Source organism: Panthera uncia, unplaced genomic scaffold (assembly GCF_023721935.1).
Source record: "Panthera uncia isolate 11264 unplaced genomic scaffold, Puncia_PCG_1.0 HiC_scaffold_77, whole genome shotgun sequence".
Classification (NCBI taxonomy): domain Eukaryota; kingdom Metazoa; phylum Chordata; class Mammalia; order Carnivora; family Felidae; genus Panthera; species Panthera uncia.
The window spans coordinates 1-22678 of record NW_026059946.1 but is presented as its reverse complement, the minus strand read 5'-3'; the positions used below and the strand labels follow the sequence as shown (position 1 = coordinate 22678).

General features: G+C 62.7%; 1 protein-coding gene across 3 annotated transcripts; it reads right to left on the bottom strand.

Moving 5' to 3' along the window:
* Positions 1-1425: 1425 nt before the first annotated feature.
* LOC125918426 (chitinase domain-containing protein 1) lies at positions 1426-21338 on the bottom strand. 3 transcript variants are annotated; one of them, XM_049624420.1, is made up of 12 exons: positions 21157-21333; positions 20476-20625; positions 20084-20216; positions 19312-19356; positions 18736-18842; positions 18292-18353; positions 15408-15500; positions 10594-10695; positions 9881-10036; positions 2081-2161; positions 1795-1837; positions 1426-1608 (listed from the first exon to the last, which is right to left on the bottom strand). In XM_049624420.1, exons 1-12 carry the CDS (start codon positions 21265-21267, stop codon positions 1510-1512), a joined length of 1182 nt encoding a protein of 393 aa, XP_049480377.1. In that variant the 5' UTR covers positions 21268-21333; the 3' UTR covers positions 1426-1509. The 3 variants fall into 3 exon arrangements, 2 of the variants coding, with proteins under 2 accessions (XP_049480377.1, XP_049480378.1); XM_049624421.1 differs by having other exon boundaries at positions 20035-20216; positions 21157-21247; XR_007456432.1 differs by having other exon boundaries at positions 1487-1608; positions 2057-2161; positions 21157-21338.
* Positions 21339-22678: the final 1340 nt, after the last annotated feature.

Here is a 22678-nt window from a genome sequence, read left to right as displayed (position 1 = left end):
GTCCCCACCCTCCGGCCAAACCCCACCTGCTGCCTGTACTTGGTCTCCAGATTCACTTTTCTCACTGTGGGCACCCCAGGGGTCTGACCTCAGGGCCCCTCTCCCGGCTCCCACCCCCCTTCACTGGTCCCGTCTTCCGAAGCCCCACTGAGGAGCTCCCCCCACGCACACCCAGTGTCTTGTCACCTGCCTGGCTCCACGCCCACTGATCCTGACATCCCGTGAGCCTAACTCCGGAGCAGACTTCCAGACACCCTACAACCCAGCACCCCAGCCCTGGCGGGGGGAGGGGACTGGCCTGTGCCTACAGTTCCGTCCAGTGCTCCTGCCTGTTGCCAGGGTGTCTGTGTGGGGCCCTATGTGCCGGTCAGCGTCCCCGTCCCACAGGCAGACAGGCACACGTGTGAACACGTGCACACAGGCACATACGCACCTGTGGAAACCGGGCACATGGACTTCTGGTACAACACTTCCCCCACCAGTCCGCTTATTCAGGCCCCACCCTGTGAGCAGGCCTGGGGGTCAGGAGTGGGGTAGCTGGCAGAGCCCGGCCCCCTGGAGACGGGGTTCCTCCCTAGGGCAGCTGCGGGAGGGGAGGGTGGCTCCAGCAAGGAACTGGAAGACCCAAGGCCCTGCCCCTCCTAACACACAACCTCCCCCTCGGGGCCCTTCTGGCTTCTCGTCCACCCCACGACCCCCAGCTTGGAGCTCTAAGCCCAAGGGTGTAAGGGAGACCAGAGCCGTGGGGCGGCCGCACACTCACACACGGCGTCTGGCCGGTTGGTCTGGGCGGGCAGGGCTCTGGTTCCGGGCCCTGGACTGTCATGGTTCCCAAGGGGTTCTGCTGCTTGGAGCCCACGAAGGTTAATTACTGGGGAGGAGGCGTGAGCAGCCCTTCTGGCTGGGGGGTCGGGGGGCAGAGTCTTTGGCTACCGGCAATCCCAGCATTTCTCCTGATGTTTCATACTGGGAGCCAGGTTACCCTGTGGATGGAAACTGACCACACGGCCCATGGGTGCCAGAGGGCTCCCAGGGGTCCTTCTGTTGCCCCCGTGGGGTCCAGGGCCTCTGGGGACAGGAAGAGCTTTTCTGAGCCCAGCTTTCTACAGCGACGCCTACACCCTTGCCGTGTGCAGCTTGGTAAGCGGACTGAGCCAGCACGGGCGGTGAGAGGCCAAGGCCCCTCTGTGCAGCCCTGGGCTGACACTAGGTCCTACCAGGGGCCTGGGGTCCACACGTGAGAGGGCCTCCTGGTCCTGCCCCAACCTGGCCAACGACAGGCAGCAGTGAGGGCTGGGTGGGAGGGGCCTGGGTTCTCAGGCACTGCCCCCCCCCCCCCCCCCCCCCGGCTACCCCTCCCCACATCGCTCACGAGGCCTGGGGCCTGGGCCCCCTCTACCACCGCTCGAGGACCACAGCAGAAACTGAACAGAAAAGAGGAGTCTGTATTTTGCTTATCAACTGGTCACTCCACTGCTCAGGAAAGCACACGTCCGCTTGGAGCCAGGCCTAGAGCAGGTCGTAGAAGTAATCCAGGCCCTGGCCCAGCTCCCACATGGACACTCCGACGCCCAGCTCCCTGGCCAGCTCCAGCCGCACCTGCACAGACTGCAGGCCCCGGGAAGCGTCAGCCCCACCTCTCACCCCCTGGCAGCCCCCCACCCCGGCCACCAGGGAGTAGCAGGTCAGGCCCCGAGCTGACCTCCGCTGCTCACCGAGGGTAAGGGTCACTGTGGGGGGAGGGGTGTGGTACCTGCGCCCCCACCCCCAGCACAAAGGCGGGCCCGTGAGTACCTTCAGAGTCGGGTAGAAGACGATGTGCCTCCCTCCGCGGCTTCTGCAAAAGGATGAGCCTTCTGCCTCTGCCCACCTCAGCTTCTCCCAACCCCACCCCACGTGGAAGTGAGGGGCCCTCCTCCCCGTCAGCAGAAGCCTCAGATCCTGCTGGAAACGCTGCCCCACGGGTCCGCTCCTTGGGCCGGATCAGCCCTCGGGGGCAGGGGTCGAGCGCAAGGCCCTGGGGCCCTTGGCCAGCCTGGGTGTGCACAGCCCTCACCTAGGGCCTCCTCCGGACACTCACTTCTTGTACTCGAAGAAGTGTTCTGCTGCCTGGCTGTCCCACACGATCCGGGGCCTGTGGTCCTTCAGCATCTGGATGTACCTGCAGGGAACCGGGCATAGGTGTGGGAGTCCTCGAGGCAGCCTGACACCGGGAGGGTCACGGTGGCTGAGGCTGTCACAGTCGGGCGAGGACCACACGTGTGCCCCGGACACACGTACAGGAACACAGGATGGGGCACGGGACACTGCCCCCCGTGAATGTGCACCAGGGGTGGGGGACGGTCAGAGATGCGACAGACGGCTCCGACCTCAGGAGCCTGTGAGCTCACTGCTCTGGGCTGTGCAGGTGGGAGAGAGACTGCACCAAGGGGCTGGGTGTCCTGACCAGGCCTCTTGCTGTGACATCTGCACCATGAGTGTCCAAGTGGACAGAGTGAGGGCACCTGCACTCAGGGTGTGGCCTCTGTAAGGTACACGGAGCAGACCAGGCACGCGACTGCCCTGAGCGCCACAGGAGGTGTGCGGGGCATTCAGGTCAAACCACAGGCCTCTGAGGAAGAGCGGGGCCTGGGGACAGTCCCCGGAGGTCCCCAGCCCAGCTCTCTGGGGCCAGCAGGCAGGGGCGGTGGCTTCCGTGCCCTTCCGGAGGCCAGGCTGCCCCAGCGTTGCCTTCCTTGCCGTGGACAGGGCTGCCTCACACCCACAGCAGTCCTTTCTGACCACCAGGAGCCAGGGGCTTGAGACTGCGTCCCCCGGCCGCCTAGATGCATGCAGAGGACAGGTGACTTCCCAAGGTGCCGTGGGGCCAGGAGGGCCGGGCCTCCCAGTAGCGGGTTCGTGAGTGCCCCCTGGCAGACAAGTGCCGGACAGGAGGGGACGGGTACCTGCTGGCAAGGGGGGCGCCCTGCAAGTCCAACCACCCAACATTAGCAGATTACCCTTAATTAAAACAAGGTTCTCGGTTCGCTCGCATTATTTGCAATTTTTGGTCTGAGGTCTCTGTGAGAATCCAGGACGTGCAGGGCAGAGCATGCAGGGCCAGACGGGAGGGTGTGTGTGGGGGGGGTAAAGGACAGGGCATTTGACCCAGGCTGCCCCTGAGTCCCCAGGGTCCCAAGCCAGGGTAGTGGGCAGATGCTGCAGGATGGGCCCTGGCTGGGGGGGTGGAGGGCACGGAGGCTGGGGTCGCTCCCCTCTAGGTGACATGATTGGGGGCACACAGGACCCCGTGCTCACCTTAGTGCAGCCCCAGGGACACAGGCCAGTGGGGAGCAAACCCTGGGGAGGGCACGGTTGGGCACAGACCAGAGCTGGGAGGGGAGGGTCTGAGAGGGAGAGGAGGCAAACGAGGAGGTGGGAGCCAGAGAGAGAAGCAAGAGGGGAAATACTTCAAAAGTGAGGGCGGCAGCATTTCCCCAAACTGACCCAAGTGAGCCCTCAGCCGCACACCGCACAGCTCTGGTTGCAAGAACCGCCCAGACCAGGCGAGCCCGCAGACAGAACGCAGACTGGGGTCGCTGGGGTGGGGGTGGGGGGTACTGCCAAGAGGGCCCAAGGGTGCTTTTTGGGGGAGGAAAGTGTGGAATTTGAGGTGCTGGCTGCACAATTTTGAGACAAACGCCCTGGCACCCCACCCTCTGAAATGGCGAGTTTATGGAGTGTGGAAACCACCCCCCCCCCCAAAAAAAAAGGTACCAGACCTAGCCTAAGGGTTCCAGGAACGTCAGGGAGAGAACATTCCTCACCAGGATGAGGACATTCCTGGGCCTTATGGGGGAGCGGGGGGGGGGGGGGGGGGGGACAGGGACACCCATGGAGACCAACCAGCAGTGGCTCAGAGAAAGGGTCCGACGGAAATGGCAATGAGGGTGCACGTGTGTGGGACCACCACAGAGGGAGGGGGGTGCCTCCCACCCCAAAGGAAACTGGCATGTGGCTTCTCACCTTCACTGGTGGGACCTGAGGTCTCCCTGCACTCAATGCAGGAGCCCTGCCCCACGAGACCAGAGGCACAGGACAGGCTGGACCGAGTCTAAGCCACCCACTCGTGCCGGACCTGCCCACACCCCAGCCTCAGGAGGGGTCCCTGCCAGCCCAGACCCGACCTCCCATTGGCAAGGGGGCCTGATAAACACGCAGAGGGGGACCCATGTGCCCAGTGGCCTCTCCTTGTTACTGTTCCCACTGCCCACTGCCACCAGAGTCCCCCGAGCTGCCCCCGCCCCCACTGCCCCAGCAGCTATGTCACTGGGGCTGGGCCCTTGCTGCGTCTTCTCAGGCTAGATGTGGACAGGGTAGGGTCTCCCTGACGCAGGCCCGTGCCATGAGCCGCTCCTCTGTGGGTGACACGAGGACCCTCACCTGCAGGGCCCACCCACAGGCAGCAGGGCTCCTCCCCAGCTGCCTTTCACGGGCTAGGCCTGGAGGAAAACCTCCAAAGTGAGACAGGCCCACAGCAGAAGACCCCTGGGGAGCCGAGCAGGGACAAAGGCAACTCTAAAGCCAAGCAGGGCACGCAAGGAGGCCAGGGCTGAGACACAAGACCAGGGTGCCTGGAGGCAGGACCTAGCAGAAGGAAAGGAAGACACAGACCAAGGCGCGAAGACAGAGAGAAGGCACAGAGCCACAGGAAGGCGGCCGTGAGAAGCCACCCAGGGAGGCCGCCGAAGGGAGACCGGGCACAGGACAGCGACACCCACGGAGCAGGCATCCCCACGAGGTTCCCCGACAGCTCCCTGCCCACGGGGCCTCACACAGACCTGCTGTCCTCAACTGGGGGGAGCTGGGTGCCCAGCACCGTCGTCTGGGGCTGGTAGGTCACAGGGACTGGCCTCGCTGGGAAGCATCCTTCCCCAAGCCCCTGGCACCCCGGCTCTCAAGGAGACTTCCAAGCATGACCCGCCCTTTCCGGACCCAGCTGGCTGTGCTCCAGCTGGCGATCCCCAGGCAGGGGCAGGAGATGGCCCAGCAGGGTGGGGATTGCTGGCCCTGAAGGTACATAACAGGGGCCCATGTGGATTGGTGCCGGGTATCTTGTGGGGCCATGCTGGGCCTGCAAGGAAGCAGGACAGCCTCTCAGGAGAGGGGCTTTGCAGGCACGGGGACCCGCAGACCAGCACCTAAACTCGTGCTACCTCCTGGGGCGTTTCACAGCTGCCCAAACTCCCTGCAGTTAGGGAGTGAGCAGGCCATACGGAGGAGCCTGGACACGGTCAGGAAAAGGCCCACGTGTGGCCCAGGGATGGCCAACAGAGACTAGTGAGTCGGGAGGGAGGGAAACTCAGGATGTGAAGCAACAGCCACTGCAGACTGGGGCCCCCTGAGGTCCCTTTGGCGGGCACAGAACACTAGCCTGGCTGGCAGAGGCCGGGAGACCACACGCCGGGCCTGAGGGGCTGGCCTCCTGCCCCACCACGGGGTCCTGGCTCTGTCTGAGGCCGAGCAGATGGTGAGGCGGCCGATCCCCCACTGCCCTGGAAGAGGCGGAGGACACCTGCCACAAAGGGCCAGGTCTCCGTGCCGGAGTGGCCAAGACAGGGAGGGCACATAATCCTGGAGCAGGCTGCAAGGGCTTCCGTCAGCGCCAAAGCTGGAGAGAGCCTGAGTGACCGTGGGGCTCACCGGCGGCCTACACCTGGCCCGATGTCACCTGCACGGGGAGCAGGGCCTGCCACAGCAGGTTCTGCAGGGGAGGGAAGGGGGGACTGGCCAGGGTGGCATCCTGGTGAACTGCATTTCTGGGGTGTTGCTCCTGAGCCCTCCCCTCCCCCCGCAAACAAAGGCATCAGTGTAGAGCCAGCTGAGCTCTTCCGTCTGGCTCGCTGGATCAGAGAGACGCGGCCCTGAGAGGGGCATGTGTGTCAGGCCTTCCTTCCCTGAAGGCCAGGAGGACTGCCCGGAAGAATCAGGCTGTGGCCAAAGGACCCCCACGGGGGCCCAAGGGGTGCTTCACTGTTGGCGTCCCTGTTGGTGTTGCAGGGGTCGGGGGCACTTGGGGGCAGGGGGGCCTCTGCCAGGTGTGGGGAGAAGGCTCACACCACATTGGGGCCAGCGTCCATCGCCCCATCTGGGTGTGTCCTCCGTTTGCACCAGGAGCTGCTGTCATTCTACGACATCCTTCCTGGACTGCAGCTCTCACCCTGGGACTGGCCTGTAGGGGAGGTGACCCCTCTCCAGGCTTGGCTCCCCTCTCCTGGAGGGGGTGCCCCTCCTGATCCCCCTCAGCCCTGCAAGTCCTCCACGGGGCCAGCTCCCTGTGACGTGAACCCCAGGGAAGGTGCTGCACCGGGAATCGTGCTCCGCTTGAGACCCCGCTTTGGCAAAGGTCTCCCATCGCTGAGTCTGGCCGCGTCGGGGGGGCCTGTGGGGAGTGGCATCGTGAGGGCTGCGTGCCTGCCCCTCCCCCACCTTGTCTGGGGCCGAGGCTCCCTCCTTAGAACAGCAGCTCTCTCTGCCCTGGGGAGCCTGTGCCCTGAGACCCTTTGACCCGCAGCCTGAGGTGGCCCGGGGGATAAGGAGAGTCCCAGGAGCCACCATCGGGATGGCAGAGTCTCTTGCCGGGTCTCAGGGCACCAAGCCTGGCCCCATTCCACAGCTCGGCAGGAAGGGGCCTGGGGTGGAGAAGAACACAGCCGGGTCCGTGCAGGGGACCCTGGGGCAGCCCTCCACTATGGCCCTCCCCGGAAGCAGACTCGACCCCTCCTCTGCTCCAAGTCCCCAGGCGAGGCAGCGCCTGGTGCCCGGAGGCTGTGGCACTGACCCTCTCTGCTTGCCACAGGCCTCTCACTTCTGTGAGGCCCCTTAGCCCCTCTCTGTGGGGCAAACCCACCAGGTAGGGCCTGTGAGGTGTGTAAGCCGTGGCCCTGCTGAGCGGGAGCTGGGGGCTGGAGCTGCTGTCTGCTCGCGGGATCCTGGGAGGCGAGGCAGGGGAGGGGGGTGAGCACTCACACCCCTGGACCGCGTATGCGGGGTTAACAAGCCTGACACTCCACCTGCCATTGTGCTGCAGGGCCAAAGTTTAGTGAGTAAACAGTGACTCTCCACCCTTCAGGTGGGGACAGAGATGAACAGTGTCCCCCAGATTCCTATGTTGGGGTCCTGACCCCCAGCACCCCAGAATATGACTGTACATGAAGATGGAGACTTTACGTAGGTGACTGAGGTAATACGGGGTCATCGGGGTGGGCCCTGATCCCAGGTGACGGGGATCTTTAGGAGAAGTGGGGATCAGGACACAGACACGAGCAGAGGTTTGACCTCGTGAGGACACTGGGAGAGGACAGCCATCCACACCCAAGGAGAGAGGCCTCTGGAGGCCCCGGCCCGGCCCACGCCTGGACCTGGGGCTCCGGCCTCCAGGACTGGGGGACGGTGACCATCTGAGGTTCAAGCCCCACGTGTGGTGTGCGCACGGCAGCACAGGTGGCTGAGCGGCACCTCAAGGCTAAGTCCCCTGCCCCCCACAGGCCTGGGCCAGCGGAGCCGGAGGCTGGAGCAGAGGCGGGTGGGGGCGTGGGGGCCCTGCATGATGCCTCCCTCAGCAGCAGGGGGTTCATCCTCCTACCCCTGGCTGACCGGTCGGCAGCTCCCTGGAATCCTGGGGCCCGGTGCTGGGAGCCCGAGCTCTGGATGGGGCTCTGCCCACTGCCTCCTTGGGCCAGGCACCCGGTCAAGGCTGTGGGGAAGAGCGGAGACACCAGCAATGCTTCTGGAATTTTCTCAGCAATCCCATGTCAGAGAAGTGCATTAGGGGACCCGGCCAGAAGGACAGATAGACAGGAAACAGGGAGCTCTCAGGGAGGGGTGGCCGGGTGCCGAGAAGCCCACTCTGCTGCTGGGAGATGGGGCAACGCCCCGGCGATTGGCCAGGCACCACAGCAGCCCTCCTGGAGCCGGGGAGCTGCTCCTCGGCCTTCTCTCCCCAGCTCCTGCCATTCACGCCACATCCACGCCGCGTCCACGCCACTTCCCAAGGCCCTTCTCGGCAGAGAGGGGCAGATCCAGGTTTAGGGACACAGAATGTGGCCAATGCCAGGGGCCAGGACAGGGGTGGGCAGCACAGACCCCAGTACCAGCTGTGTACCCAGAGGACACGGTCCTGGCAGGGTGACCACTTCCGAGCATGGCCGATCTCGGGGCTCGTGGAAGGGCAGTGGAGGGACAGCTGAGGTGAGGGGGTGGCTTTGGGCCCTCATGGGCACTGTTCCTTGTCCTGGAGGCCCAGCCCACAGAGCAGGAGGGGCCTAGAGGAAACAGAAGCCCCCCCAGCCCGCTGGGCAAGTGACTGGGAGCAGCCCCTTCAAGCCCACGAGTGCAGCCAAGGGCCAACCAGGCAGCCCCCGTCCCTCCACCGAGGCACAGCGACAGGAGCAGCCACGGACGGCAGCCCACCCCCTGCCCCCCCGCACCACCTTGGCTGACATGCCGTGTGCCTGATGGTGGCAGCCCAAATGGTGACCCACAGAGACCCCCCCCTGCAAGGACAGCAGGCTGCAACAGGCGTGCACCCAGGTCACAGCGTCTGGACCCGCTCTCCGTGGCCGGCTCACACGGTTCCCAGGCACCCGAACAAAGATTGAGAAGATTCAGCGCCAAGGTGCCCAGTGCCCAACAAGGCAAAATTCACAATGTCTGGCGTCCCACCTAGGGGCCCCAGTCTGCAGAGCTCGGGCCAGTCGGGAGCCTGGGAAGGAGAGCCACCAGCTGAGCAGACCCAGGACGGGCCCGCCTCGGAGTGCGACTGTCACAGCCCAGCCCACACGTGCGAAGTGCAGGACACGCGCAAGAGAAAACCCAGTGCGAACTTCTGGATGTGACGGGGAAGCACAGGCTGCAACGCCACGGAAGGCGCGACAGAGACACCAGTCAGCGCCCCTGACAAGGCCGACAAACATCCCACAAAAAGGAAAACAAAACGAGCATCGGGGGCAGGAGACAAATCAAGTGACCTCACACATGCTTGAGGGCCCGAAAAAGAAGACAAAGGGACAGAAAAAAAAGTTTGAAGAAACCAGCCAAAAATTTTCCAAATTTCACGAAAAGTACAAATACACAGGTCCCAAAAGCTCAATGAAAACCAAGTACAAAACACATAAAACCCCAGGAAGGCGCATGCTAATCAAATCCCACCGGGCGTGGTGGGGGGGGGTGGTCTCACTGGACAGGACAGCCTAGAACCACACCCCTAGCATCAGTATCTTCCAGAAAACCAACGCAAAACAAAGCTGAAAAGAATTCGATACCAGCCAGGGCACCTGGGTGGCAGTCAGTTAAGCATCTGACTCTTAATTTCGGCTCAGGTTATGGGTTGGAGCCCTCCGTCGGGCTCTGTGCTGACACCGCGGGGCCTGCTTGGGACTCTTTCTCTACCCCTCCCCTGCTCACGCCCTCTCTTTCTCTCAAAATAAATGCAGTTAAAAAGAAAAACAAAAAACACCATGAAGAAAAACAACTTTGGTACCAACGGACTCGAAAGGCAAGAGACCTCGGGGGCTGTCGGGCAGGAGACGACGCCAAGTGCATGAGCGCCTCTCAGGCCAGGCCCACGTGCCCCTCGCTGTCGGGAGGTGGTCTGCGTGCCCACGGACGGGGGGTGATCTCAAGGCGGGGGTCCCAGCTGCGGTGCTGGGATGGGGCCCCCAAACCAACAGGCTCAGAGGCTCCGCCTACAGGCACCAGGCGTGTGGGGTCAGACTGCCCCAGGCCTTCTCCCTTGCTCTAAGCCACCACCTCCAGGAGACACACAGACCCACTGCAATGAGGGCCAGGGGCGCAGGACAGCACCGGAGGTCACCCACGTAGTGGGGAGCCCTGGGCTCACCTGGCTCCGACGACAGGCTCACGGGCATCCCTGGAGGCTGCATAGTCCATGCCGTAGAGGTTGAGCCCCAGGAGGATCTTGCTCCGCCACTTGGACTTGGGGTCCAGGACCTGGACGCAGGCTCGAACCCAAGACAATGGTGCGTTGGGACCGGGCCTGCAGGGGTGAGAGGGGAGCGGGATTCAGCAGCAGGCAGAGGTGTCAGGCAGGGGCAGGATGGGAAGGAGGGTAGCAGACAGCAGGCCTCCCACAGTGGCCTCCAGCTGGACCCGTGCCGGCATTTGCTACGCCCGGAGCCTCCACGGGGGACAGAAACGGCAGTGGGCAGCACCGTGACATGTCTGCACCCGAGGCTCCCTTCGAGGCAGTGACCCCCGCCCACGGGAGCAACTTCTTGGCGATAAGGCGGGTCCAGTGCCAGCGGCCACTGTGCTGGCACAGAGGGACAACCCAGGATGTTGGTCCCATGAGGGCTGCCCACTGCCCACTCACACAGGCCCCTAAAACATGAAGGCTGCCCAATGCAGGGGCAATTGTGGGCTTCGGGTCCTCTGTGACCCTGGAGCCAAGAGCTGACGGCGGCACGGCCCCAAGCACGCTGGCAGGAAGCCAGGCCTTGTCCCTCTGAGTGTCCAGCGTCCAGGCCCCAGAGGAGGCAAGCACCTCTGCGCCAAGCCATGGAGCTCACGGGGTCCCTTGGTGCCCACACTCACTGCTGCGCTGTGGGGTAGTCATAGGTCATAAGGCTGAAGCCATCCAGCACGGGGGCCAGCTGCTCGAACTCCTTGTGAGTGAACATGCCCAGCTGGTCAGTCCTGCAGAGAGAAGCATGGCTGCCACTGCCCACCTCTCACAGCCCAGCTGACACCTGAGTCCAACTGAGGACAGAGCCAGCTGCCTTGGGGGGGGGGGGGCGGGGAGAGAAGGGAGAGCTCCCAGACCATGATGCTGCCACCCTATACCCTGGGAGGGGGGCAGTCACTTTCCCTGCAAGGTGACTTGTCACTCAGTTATAGGACAGCGCCCACAGCGGTCAGGGCCACATTCCCAGAGCAGGGGTGGGCCGGGAAGGTCAGCAGGTCGAGCCCAATGTCGAAGGTCAAGCAAAGGCTCATTTCTCTCTCTGTCCCCGCCCTCCCTGCCACGCATCCAAGGGTGCCACGAGATCAGCCCAGCTCCGGGACAGCCCCATTCCCACCGGTGGGCGTGGGTGCCCCAGGTAAGCCGAGAGCCCAGGTGGTCCATCGTCTAGCCCACGGCTGTGCCCGCAGCAATGCTGGAGACTGCAGCATCCCCAGGAGGGCTCTCCACCTGAGACAGGACCCCCCCCTTCTCAGCCTGCACCCCCAAAACCCTGGTCAAGCGTGTCTGCAGGGACCTCAGTGATGGTCATCCCTTCCACAGGACCCTGTCTCAAGGCCGCCCCACTCCAGCCCAGAGCAAAGCTTCTCCAGCTGCCTTTGGGGGGAGCAGCTAGGACGCCGGGCCCAGGCCCCCCAGAGACACGGGGCACCTGCAGGACCTGAAGAGAAGCAGAGCCAGCGGACGATGGCCTCACAGTCCCGACTCTGATGAGCACCAGACACAAAGGGGCACCCTGGGATGCACCTGGAGGCAAATACTTTGCTGGGCAACAACAGCCATGCTCCCCAATGGCCACACTTGGGACAGGCCTCCGAAGTGGACCAGAAGATGCCAGGCCCCAGCAAAAAGAAGACAGGCCACGGGCAGCCATGTGAATATATCGTGTACCCTTCGGGCCTTGGCCCGGAGCACCACAAGAACAGTGGGCGCATCAGCTTTAGGAAAACGCTTCCCATTTCGAAGGCTCACCTGTCTCGAGGTAGGACATTCACTTAAGGACCCATGGACACCTAGGTCCTGCCATTTCTGGATTCAGTGGTTCAGGAGGGAAAGCAGGGCTGTGGGCTGCTGTAGCATGGTCCAGCAGGGGGTGCACCCCTTAGGCCCGTGTCGCAGTTGCTGCAGTACCCAAGGGGCTTCTGGGGGGCCTGGCACCTTCCCTGCTCCACTGGGAGAGGGGACCCACCCAGGTGTGCAGGGAAGGCCAGCTTGCGGCAGGACCCAGGCGGGCATGAGGCCCAGAGAAATGAGCTGGGAGAAGGCCCCACCAAACCTGCTTTCGTGCCCGCCACTGCTTGGAGCAGACACTCCTGACAGCCACGGGGGACAGGGAGCTACGGGTTTTCAATACTCCGCCCCGAGAAGTGCACAGTTTAGGGAGGACTGCCGAGGTCTAGGGCAGACAGGACTCCTTGAGCCTCTCCTCCTTTGCTAATTCCAGTGGCCGCCCTGTTAGGGGTGGTTTCTAGAAGCTTCATGGAGTCCATCCCACAGTCTGCCCTCCCCTGTGCCCACCATACCCTTCCTGGGTTATCTAGCTCTTCTGGGCTGGTCCTCCATATGGTCGCCTGCCACAAGCTGGACTCCCACACCCTCCTGGGAAGGCCGTGGTCTGCAGACGCTTGTTCCCAAATCACTCTCTTCCCAGCGCGGGCATTCCTCCTTTCTGGAAGGCTGGGCAGCCACACAGGCCCCTTCAGGCTGAGACCCCACAGCTGCCAGCAACGAGGCAGGAGGGCACTGCAGATGAGGGGTGGGCCCAGCAAACCTCGTGCGGCCCTGGCCTCCCTCTCCGGGCTGCCAGATGGCGGACATGCAGTGCGCCTCTAGACGGTTTCTCCTGGACACTGACATCGCTGGTCCGGATGGGGGGTGGCCCACTGTCCCACCTGGGGGTCTATCTTCTGCTCAAGCTTCTTCCTGGCAGCTCCCTTCTGTGTGCCTCTAGGGTCCCTCCCGCAGGACTCCCAACCCTCTGTCCCTCATTCCCTCCCGCTTCACCCCCATGTGGTGGACACCTCCCTCCTTCATCACCCTGACTGGCTGCCATGTCGGGGGCTGAGCCCCATTGCTGCAGTCACCCCCACCTCTCATGGGGCCAACTGGTCTCTTCTCCAGAAAGGGTCCTGCCCTATCTCCCCAGTTCTCAAACCCCCCACGGCCCTGCGCAAGTAGCTTGACCCTCCACCTCCCTCCCCTGCTGGTATCTTCCCCCAGACACCACGAATCAGCCACCTACCAGCGGTCAACCTCAAGTCCTCCCCCTGACCAGCCCTCCCCAGGCTGACCCTCCCTGGGGTCGGTGCAGGCTCTGTGAATGGCCACTGGCTCCTGCCACCAGCCACGCTGCCCAGCCCCTGAACACCAGCCACAGAGCTGCCCCCATAGTAGCCCTGATGGGGCACCTAACTGGTGACGTGTGGAAGGCGGGGTCACCGTCCACATTCTTGCTGTGGGAGCACGCACGCCTGCCCCCCCCACGGGCCCGGTCACCCAGCCCCTGCCTGCCTCTCGCCTACTCAGCCCTGTGGCTCCTCCTCCTCCACCCGGAGCTGGTGTCTCCACCTGCACGTGAGGCTGACGAAAAGTTCCAGAGTACCAGGTCTGCTGGAGGCAAGGCTGTGACCTTGAGGGCAGGGCTCAAGGTCAACGTGGCTACCTGAGCCAACAGTCCCAGACATGGCCCACAGCAGGAGAAAGGCACCGCAGACTCCCTCCGGGAGCTGCTGTTCTGTGGGCTGCAGCCAGTCCTCTGCCGAGAATGCCAAGAGGCACTGAGCTTGTCCGTTAGGGCGGCCATCTGCGAGCGTGTGGGTAAACGCCAACAAGACGGATGAGCTCCTGTGGGGCACCGCCAGCCGGAGCCTCGGGGGGAAAAGGCTGGGCTGGTTCACAGCTGGGACAGCACAGCCCGTGAGCCCATCAGCGCCTAGAGCCCCCCACCCTCAGTGCTGACCACACTGGCCACGGTCCCTCCCTCTGGACAGCCCCCCTCAGCCGCCACTGTCCTCTCACGGTGGCTGCAGGATGAGGGGCCGGTCACGTACTTTCTGCCTAGGTGCCAGGAGCCCAGGTAAGGTAAGAGTAAGATGCCTGGGCACAGAGGGCACCAGCGGGAAAGCCAGGCCCAGGGGTGGCCCCTCAGGGTACTCCAGCCCCTTTACCTTCCCACAGTCCAGCACACCCTCTGAGACCCTGCCCCACACATGCGCCAGACACTGCCAGGCTCTGGGGAGGGGTGGGGGGGTAGGGGCGCTGCAGGACTGGGTAGCACCTGCTCTTAGCCTAAGATGCCCCCAGCCTCTAGGAGCTTACCTTCGCCGACAGCACCTCCTGCACCCATCCCACAGATGGCTCCTGAGCCCAGAGGACAACAGGGTCTCCATCCGGCCAAGTACCTCCCACCCCCAAACCACCCACAGAAACTGGGAGACCCAGGAAATGGGCACCAAGCACCTACAGCCATGCCCACAGGCCCTAGAGTCTGCCACTCGGTCTTCCCAGGGCACGAGCTCCTCTTCCAGCCCCAGGTCCAGCTCCAACCTCAGAGTCCCAAGAGCCCATCCCGGGGCCGCCCCATGACACACGTGCATCCCCCACATATTCACAAACATGCACACACACTCTGCGTGTGGGAGGAAGGACAGACAGGTGGGGCTCTGGCTGGGCTCCCTCCTGGGCTGAGCACTACCCTCCCTGCTCCGTGAGGGAGATGCCGGCCTGTGGGACCCTCCCCACCCACAGTGGGGCCTGGGGACACAGGTGTGAACCCCACTCCCACTGCAGCCCACCCTGATGGACCAAGGACCCCGAAAGTGTCGGGGGGAAATTCAGATGGCAGGCTGACGCCCAGGAAATGCAAAGGGCGCGGGGTACCACAGCCCTAAACCACGTGCCCAGGCCTCGGGTGGCATGCGCTGGCTGCCAGGGGGCATGAAGGCCAGGCAGGCCTGCCCCCAGGGAACATCTGTCTCAGTTGCTGGAGCGACCCGCAGACTCCGGACGAGCGTCAACTGGCACTTCTATGAGCCCGTCAGCCTGTGAACCACGGCGGGACGTCACAGGCCCCAGAGGCCCACCCGTGCTGCTCCCGCTCAACAGCTGGGTGGGCCAGCTGCTTCCTTCCAGGGCAGCAGGTGGGAGCCCAGTGGGTACCTGTGGGCTGAAGGGCTGGGCTGGCAAAGGCCAGACAGAGGCCCCTGTTGGTCCCGCCTGGGCCTTTGTGGTCTCCTCCCCAACAAGGCCCTGCCATTTGACTCTGGGTCTGCCCTCAGTCCTCACCATAGATCTGGAGCCTCTCTGGTGCCCAGCACTGGGTAATACCCTGGGCAGACGGGCCATGGTCCCAACAACTAGGGCCTGGGCGGCTCCGCCTCCCTGTTCCCTAGGTTCCAGAAGGGTTGCCCTATTGGGCTGGGAAGGGGGAACAGTCAGGCTTTGGGAAGGTGCTGTGACCACAGCCCTGACCTCCCGAGGGCACAGCAGGTGTGGACTCGTCCTAAAGCTCTACACTGTGGCAAGACCACACCTGATGATGGGAGTATCTATAAGATGCAGCCCCTCAAATTCAGGAACTTCCAGCACCTTCCAACATTTGGGGAAAGGGTAGTGCGTGCCCAGGGGGTTGACCTGGGTCCCCGGCCACAGCGAACATGGCACTTACCCAGGAGTGACGGCCGGTGGGATGACCAGGATGGCCAGCAGCCGGGCCTGGTGCAGGGCTTCAGCCAGGTGGGTGAGCATGTGGATGAGGCCCCTGCAAAGAACCAGGAGATCAAGAACAGGAAGTCAAGGGGTTTGACCCAGACCCGCTACAGGGCAGGAGCCCCGTCATGGGCACCTTCTGCCCTGGAGGTATGGGCTCCAGAGGCCCTGTGCACTTCACACACTCGAGCACCAGGGCAGCCCAGCAGGCCCCGTGGGGGTCACCTTCCACCCGAAGCGGGCTGATCCCTGGCCTTCCCTGCCCGGGATCACCCTGAGAATGACATGGGGAACAAAGGGCTGTCTGGGCAGCACCCCATCACATCTCCCAGACACACCGTCTGGCCAGGGGGTGACCTGCTGGTGGCTGGGTCAGCCCAGGCCTTCAAACACTCAGGACCAGAACAGTGAGGGAAGCGCCACCAACCAGGTCTTGTGCTGAGGGGGGAGCCCAGCCCCCTCACGTGGCCACCCTCAGCCTGGAAGACACAGCCGTCTGTCCCAGGCAGGGATGCGCCTCCAGTCCTGGGACACACAGGAGGAGCACCTGTGGGTAGGTGTCATGTGGCACTCTCCACTTGTGTCTGGACGTGTCTCAGCAGGGAGTGGGCCACCAGATGGGGGACAGGGAGGGAGGCAGTGCCATGGGCTCCTCTGGCCCCTGGAGTCACAGCAGGGATGCCCAGTGGAACGGAGACGAGCACAGCTCCAAGCATCACCTGGAAGCGTCTGTCAGGCACCCCAGTCCCCCTCATGCCACCGACAGGTTCTAGGGTGGCCCCATGCTCTGGGCGTTCACTCTGGCCTGGCCCTGCCAACACTGTGAGAGCACAGCGAGCCCTCCCCCCAGAGGGTCCGGGGCACTCGCACTTTCACCGGCCCCCCGTGTGGCCAGGGCATGGCGCCCAGTGCCCGCCTCCAGGCCCCACCAGCATGGCCCCGGTGGTCTTGACGGGAATGGGTGGTCACTGACCGCCAGACCGGGCTCAGTGGGAGTGATCCCTGCTACCATGGTGACTCTCCCAGAAGGAGGCAACTTGGGCTGTGGTCAGGCTCATCCCCGGGGAGCACATGCTTCCATCAGCTCTGCCAACAGCTGTCACATTGAAGCACAATCACTGTCACTTGCTCTCCTGGCTTTCTGGATGGCCCCGGGGCTGCGTCTTTGCGGGACGGAAAGGGTGGTCTCGTGCCTCTGGGGCAGCACCCACCAACTGGGAACCTACGGTCACCCCTGTGCCGGGGAACAGGCCTGCCACACCCTGGGTATGAATGGAGGGGACCTGGCCACTCACGAGGTCTGGGCATCATCCCTGCCTGCTCTACTGGCTCAGGTCACTTGCTCCTCCCCACAGGACTTCTGTGGGACACGGGTGTCACGGAGCTGCTCTGCCACTGTCCCCATCATACACAGGCCATGTGCCCCAGAGCATCTGCCACAATGGCCTTTCCAGGCTGACCTTTGCAGAAGGAAACAGTGCCCTTGGACGCCTAGTCAGAAGCCCCAATGAGGGTGACAGGTGGGGACAGCCTCGTGAAATGTTCCCATCATGCCTCGCCACAGCCAGGCCCATTCCATCCTGGGAGACGGCTCCCAGGTAGCAACGTGCCCACAGCCATCTGCCAGACTGGCTCCTCTCTGCCCTACTCCACCTGGCCCCCTGCCTGCCCCTGCCAACCGCCCCCTCATCACATGCCTGCTACATCCTGGCTGTGGCTCAGGTAAACCCCCGCCCCGTGCTGCGAGCCCAGGCAGAATGCAGCTGTCTTGTGAGAAGCTGAATCAGAAGGTGATGGAAGGTCACCTTGGTAGGGCCTCTGCCCTGCAAAGATCACAACAGATCCTTGGGAGGAGAGGTGTATGTTGGGGGGGGGGGGGCATCTGCCAACAGCCAGAGCCCCTGATACGCTGGCCCTGTGCCAGCTCCTGATAAACACAGCAAGGCACTCGACTCAGCTCTTGTCTCCATGCATCGTCCTGCACAAACTGGGCCTCAGGGCCCTTCCAGGGCTAGGGGCTTGCACCCAAGTCGGGTGGGAGTCACAGCTGCCCGGACAGGCCCGCCGCTGCAAAGCTGGGCAGGGAGCCCCAGACACAGGCCAGAGCCAACAACACGCCCTCCCTCTGCACGTGGAGACCAGAGACCGGCTTGGGGACACCATCTCTAGTGGGCAGAGAAGGGACTGCGGCCGCAGGACAGGAGGGGGGACGCCTTGCAGGGAGCCCTAGCCCAGTGTTCGCTGCTGGGGAAGCAAGGGCGGGGGGGCTCAGGCTTTGAGCTGGAACTCCTTCAGGCGGGGAAGTGGGGGGAGGCCGCTTTCGGAACTGCCGGTGGCCGGATGCCAGCCTCTGTCGCCCCCAGCACCACGTAGGCCTCCCCACCGCTCTGCCCCCACATCCCCGACAGAGGCAGGCAGTGGCTGCCGCAGGAGACACTGCACCACTCCCGGGTCACTCGGGTGCCCCTGTGAGGCGCGCAGGCAGTGTCTGTGGGCCTGGGCGGCCGGCTTTCCTCCCAGATGACTCCGCCGCCCGGCCGACCGCTTCTCCTTGTCCCCAGGAAGGCTTTGCGGTGCTCAGCAGAGGCGTGTGGGCTGGTGTCCAAGCCTGACACTGGTGTCACCGCCCAGGCCCCCATCTTCCCATAGGGTACTCTTGGGTGACGTCGATCACGTGGCCTTTACCACCCACACAGGCGTCCAGGCCCTCAGAGCAGCACGGTCAGAGCCAGATGCTGGCCCCTGGCTGTTCTTGAGGTGCTGTCCCCGTCCCCCTACGATGGCCCTCCCTCAGTCCTCCCTCCAGGACACTCGGGGGCCAGGAGAGCACAGAGCCCACTCACGTGTGCTTTTGGCTCAGCAGCTGGCTCCAGACCTCCACCACGAAGCCGTCAAAGTGCTGGCTCTGAAAAGGCACAGGGCAGGTGAATGCGGGTCCGATGACGCTGGTGGGGACGGGTGGGAAGGCAACGCGGAGCCAGCCACCAGTACTCATGCAGTGAGGTCACGGCAGGCCCAGAAGCCCCCCTTAGAAGGAGGCAATGTGGGGGTCCCCATAGGAGCCAGGAGCAGAGGGGCCAGGTGCTCACGCGTCTTGTCCCCTCACAGGCCTCCTCCCCAACCCCAACCCTGGGGACCTGAAGAACCAGCAGGGCGGGCGCCCTCCCAGGAGGGCAGCTGGCCGTCACCCGAGGGAAGCCTTCCTGGCCCAGGCGAAGACCAGGGCAGCAGGCCTCACCCCAGGGGACGTCTGTGGTCAAGGCGAAGACCAGGGCAGCCGGCCTCACCTTGGCCACCTGGACGATGGTCTTGCCCAGCTCCTCTACCTCGTCCTCGCTGTCCAAGACACTCCCAAAGTCCTCGTGAGTCCAGTCCTCGAATAGGAGTCGGGGCACTTGGGGGACAGACCCGCACACAGATGGTGACCCTTCTGTGCTTGGCCCTGCCCCCAGGGCAACCCTTGGCCATCAGAGCAGAGTGAGCACACAGCTAGGCACCCACAAGGCCTGGTGGTGGGGGGGGGGGGCGGTAGGCGGTACTGACCTCTTCCCCCTCACACCCCACGTCTCCGAGTGCCCGGACCCCCAGCTCCTTCAGCAAGTCGCTGCCTGGCTCTTGCTGTACCGTCTCCCCACCGGAACCTCCCCCACCCCTGCCACGGCTCCTCCTCCTCGGCCATCACCTGCTCCTTTGCTCCAATCCCCACACCCTGCTAGCCCCATCTGCACTCTGGGAACACCCTGGCCAGCTGCATGCTCCAGGACAGGTGGGGCTGATGTCATTCTGTCTAGTCCTGCCAGGGACACACACGGTGTGTAGCTGAAGGGCCGGGAGCCCCGCCAACCCAGGCCCACCAGACTTACCTACACGTAAGCCCTTGGCCTGTTTCCTGACTGCCCGCATCCACCCTGCGGGACGGGGAGAGGACAGTCGGTGCAGGGACACAGCCCCTTGCCCGCACGAAGACCCAGCCCACCCCCAAGGAAGAAAACGCCGGGCCCCATGCGACGGGGGTGCAGAAAGGCAGAACCAGGAGGGAATCTGCAGGTCCAGCCCCCTCCTCCTCCCACTCCTGCCCCCCCCTTCCCCCTCTCCTCCCTACGTAGAGCAGTCAGGACGGGTCAGACCCCTGGGCCACTAGGGGGGACATCGTGGCATCGGCCCCATCTGGGGAAAAGTGGCCTCCAAGGGGGCTGGGACTGTTTCTCGGAGCTGAGGGGTGCCCGAGGGCCCAGTCCCAGTGCTACCCAGTGTGTCCTTGGGTACTGCCCTCCCAGCATCGAAGAGCGGCTTCGGGGCTCAGATCTCCACAAGTAGCTAACGCACCCTCTCTCCAAACCCGAGAGGGGGACAGTTAAGGGAAGGGAACTTGGGTGCATGCTCACGGAAGTGGCTGCCGTGGCTGTCGAGACAGCCCAGACTGTCCCAGACACCTCCTCCCTGGACCGGTGTACAAACTGCCGAGGGGAGCAAGGTTCTGGCTGATGCCAGACAGTCGTGACGCTGACACACACACTCAGCTCCACACGCACTTCCAGACACGCACAATCACATCCTCGTGCCCACACACACGGACGGGCACTCACACCCTTGTGGGCCCTCAGGACGAGCACAGATGGGCAGCAACGTGAGAACCTTGGTCCACGTCGTGAAGGCCTGTGACTTCGAACATCTCCCGACCGCGCCGCTTAAGCTGCAGCCACACGGGTGAGATCTGCGTGAATTTGCCCCCGAAGACCTTTGCAACATCATAGCCGTGGCTGTTCCACTGGCAGAAAATGGAGAACAGGTGAACAGGCTTGCGGCTGGGGACAGAGGGCCCTTGAGACACCTCTGCAATGGGACACCACGGAACCGCCTGTGCTGTGCAGGACAAGTCCCAGAAAACCCTCGGCATGACTCTCACTTCTTCGGGAGGCCTCTCTCCCGCTGCACCTGCACGGCGGTAGCCCAGGGAGGTGAGGACAAAGACCCCAGTGGCCGCCTTGCCCTCGGGACCTCCCCATCCACCCCGGGGCCTGGCTTACTGGAGTGACGTAGCCCAGGACGTCCCCAGCAAAGTGCCTCTCCCGGGCCTTAGATGAGCAGTAGCTACGATGCTCCAGAACCACATCCTCAGCCCTAAGGTCCGTCACCACCAGACCCCGGTCTTGGACCGGCTTCTCTGAAAACTGGGTCTGAAACAAAAGCGACAGGAGAAGGTGGTCAGGGTCTGTCGTCAGGCAGGACATGGGGCCCTGAGCAGCAGCAACGGTCTTCTCCCGAGCCAGGCACCACGTCCTGGGGTCAACATGGTGCCGCTGACCAGAGCCCACCGGACAGGCCCACCCTTGGAGGCTCACTCTCCCATCCCAGAAAAATGGCGCAAAGGCACAGTGCATCTCATGTCCGATCCGTTCGACCGCCGTGAACATCACAGAACTGTGCAAGGCAAGACGAGAGAGTGCAGGCACAGGAAAAAGCAGAGGACGGGTGAGGGCTGAAATTTGGGCCGGTGGGGGAGGTGGGCAAACCCTCAGCCCCAGCACCAGAAGCCGCTCGCTCCCTCCCAGGCCATCCGGCCAGAGCCCCTGGCAGTGCTGGCCAGCTGCCAAGAAGGCCAAGGCCCCAGCATCCTGGCTCACAGACCGCCGCATCACAGAGGCCTTGGCGCATGGCTCCCGTGGGCAGGAAGAAGGCACGGAGGGCCAGCCCCTAACCACGCTTACCTTCTCCAGCAGTGTCTTCGAGGCGGCCTTCTTGGCATCTGACTTTGACAGAGTAGTATGAACAGAGCTGCAGGCCAGAGCAAGCCAGAGTGTGCTGAGGAGAGCCCTCATGGTGGCAGTGTCACAGTGCAGCCCAATCTCGGGGCCCAGGGGGCTGCAGAGAGAGCAGACCACATGACCACCAGCAGTGGGGTGTCCCCTCTGTCAAATGGAGCATCCGACGGGGCCTGGGTCCTCGTGGCACTGGGCCAGGCACTGGCCTCAGGGCAGAGCCCTACCCTGGGGCAGCCCCAGTGGCCTACCCAGCTTCCAGCACTGCTGCGCCCCTTGTTCCTCCCAGGTGCCCCAGAAAGGGGCCTCCCCACTGCTAGTCAGCCTTCCCCATCGCCTCAGCCATCTAGGAAAATGGTGACTGCCCTGTGACTGCCCTCCACCAACCCAAAGAAATTGGGCTACTGGAAGGTTTAAGCGTAAAATAAGAACCACAGAAAGGACTAGAAGAAAATATGTAACTCGGGGCGGAGAAGGCTTTTCCAAGTGTATCCGCAATGATGGAGGTTAGGAAAGAAAATGCCAACAGAATTCATTATGTCAAAATGTGACACTTTCAGAGCACCCGGGTGGCTCAGTCAGTTGGGCGTCTGATTCTTGATCTCAGTTCAGGTCATGATCTCACAGTCAGTTTGTGAGTTCAAGCCCTGCATCAGGCCCTGTGCCGACAGTGTGGAGCCTGCTTGGAATTCTGTCTCTCCTTCTCTCTGCCCCTTCCTCCACTTGCACTCTCTTTTTTCAAAATAAATCGATGAATTTTAAGGAAAAAAAAAAGTGACACTTTCATTTAGGGAACAAAAAAGAAATTTAAAGCAATAAACCAGAAAAAAAAATTAGAATATACTTCACTACACATTTCTACCCATTATCTACCCGTAACAAACAAAGAGCTCTTATAAGTCAACGACACTCCAATAAACACCCCATTATAAAAGGAAAACGAAGAGATACATTCATATGTCCTAAGGCACAAAAACCCCTAACTCTATAATACGCAGGTACCTCATACATACATCCTATCGTAAAGACACCCTGTAAAAAGGAATACCCTGGAATAGAAATACTCTAATACAGATGTCCTGTAATAAAAATCCCATAATATAGAAGTACCCCATATTATACATATCCCAAAATACAAAAATACCCTGTACTACAGAGATGCCTTATAATAGACAAGACACCCCGCAACACCCAGAGATTCCCTGTAGTAAGTACACTAAATACTCTGTAATACGCAGAGGTGCCCTGTAATACAGAGATACCCTGACAGATCCAGAGGTGCCCTGTAATATATGGAGATACTCTGTAATACCCAGAGATATTTTGTAATACCCAGTGGTGCCCTGTAATACCCAGAAATACCTTGTAATTCTCAGAGGTGCCCTGTAATACCCAGAGATGTCTTGTAATACCCAGAGGTGCCCTGTAATACAGAGATACCCTGACAGATCCAGAGGTGCCCTGTAATATA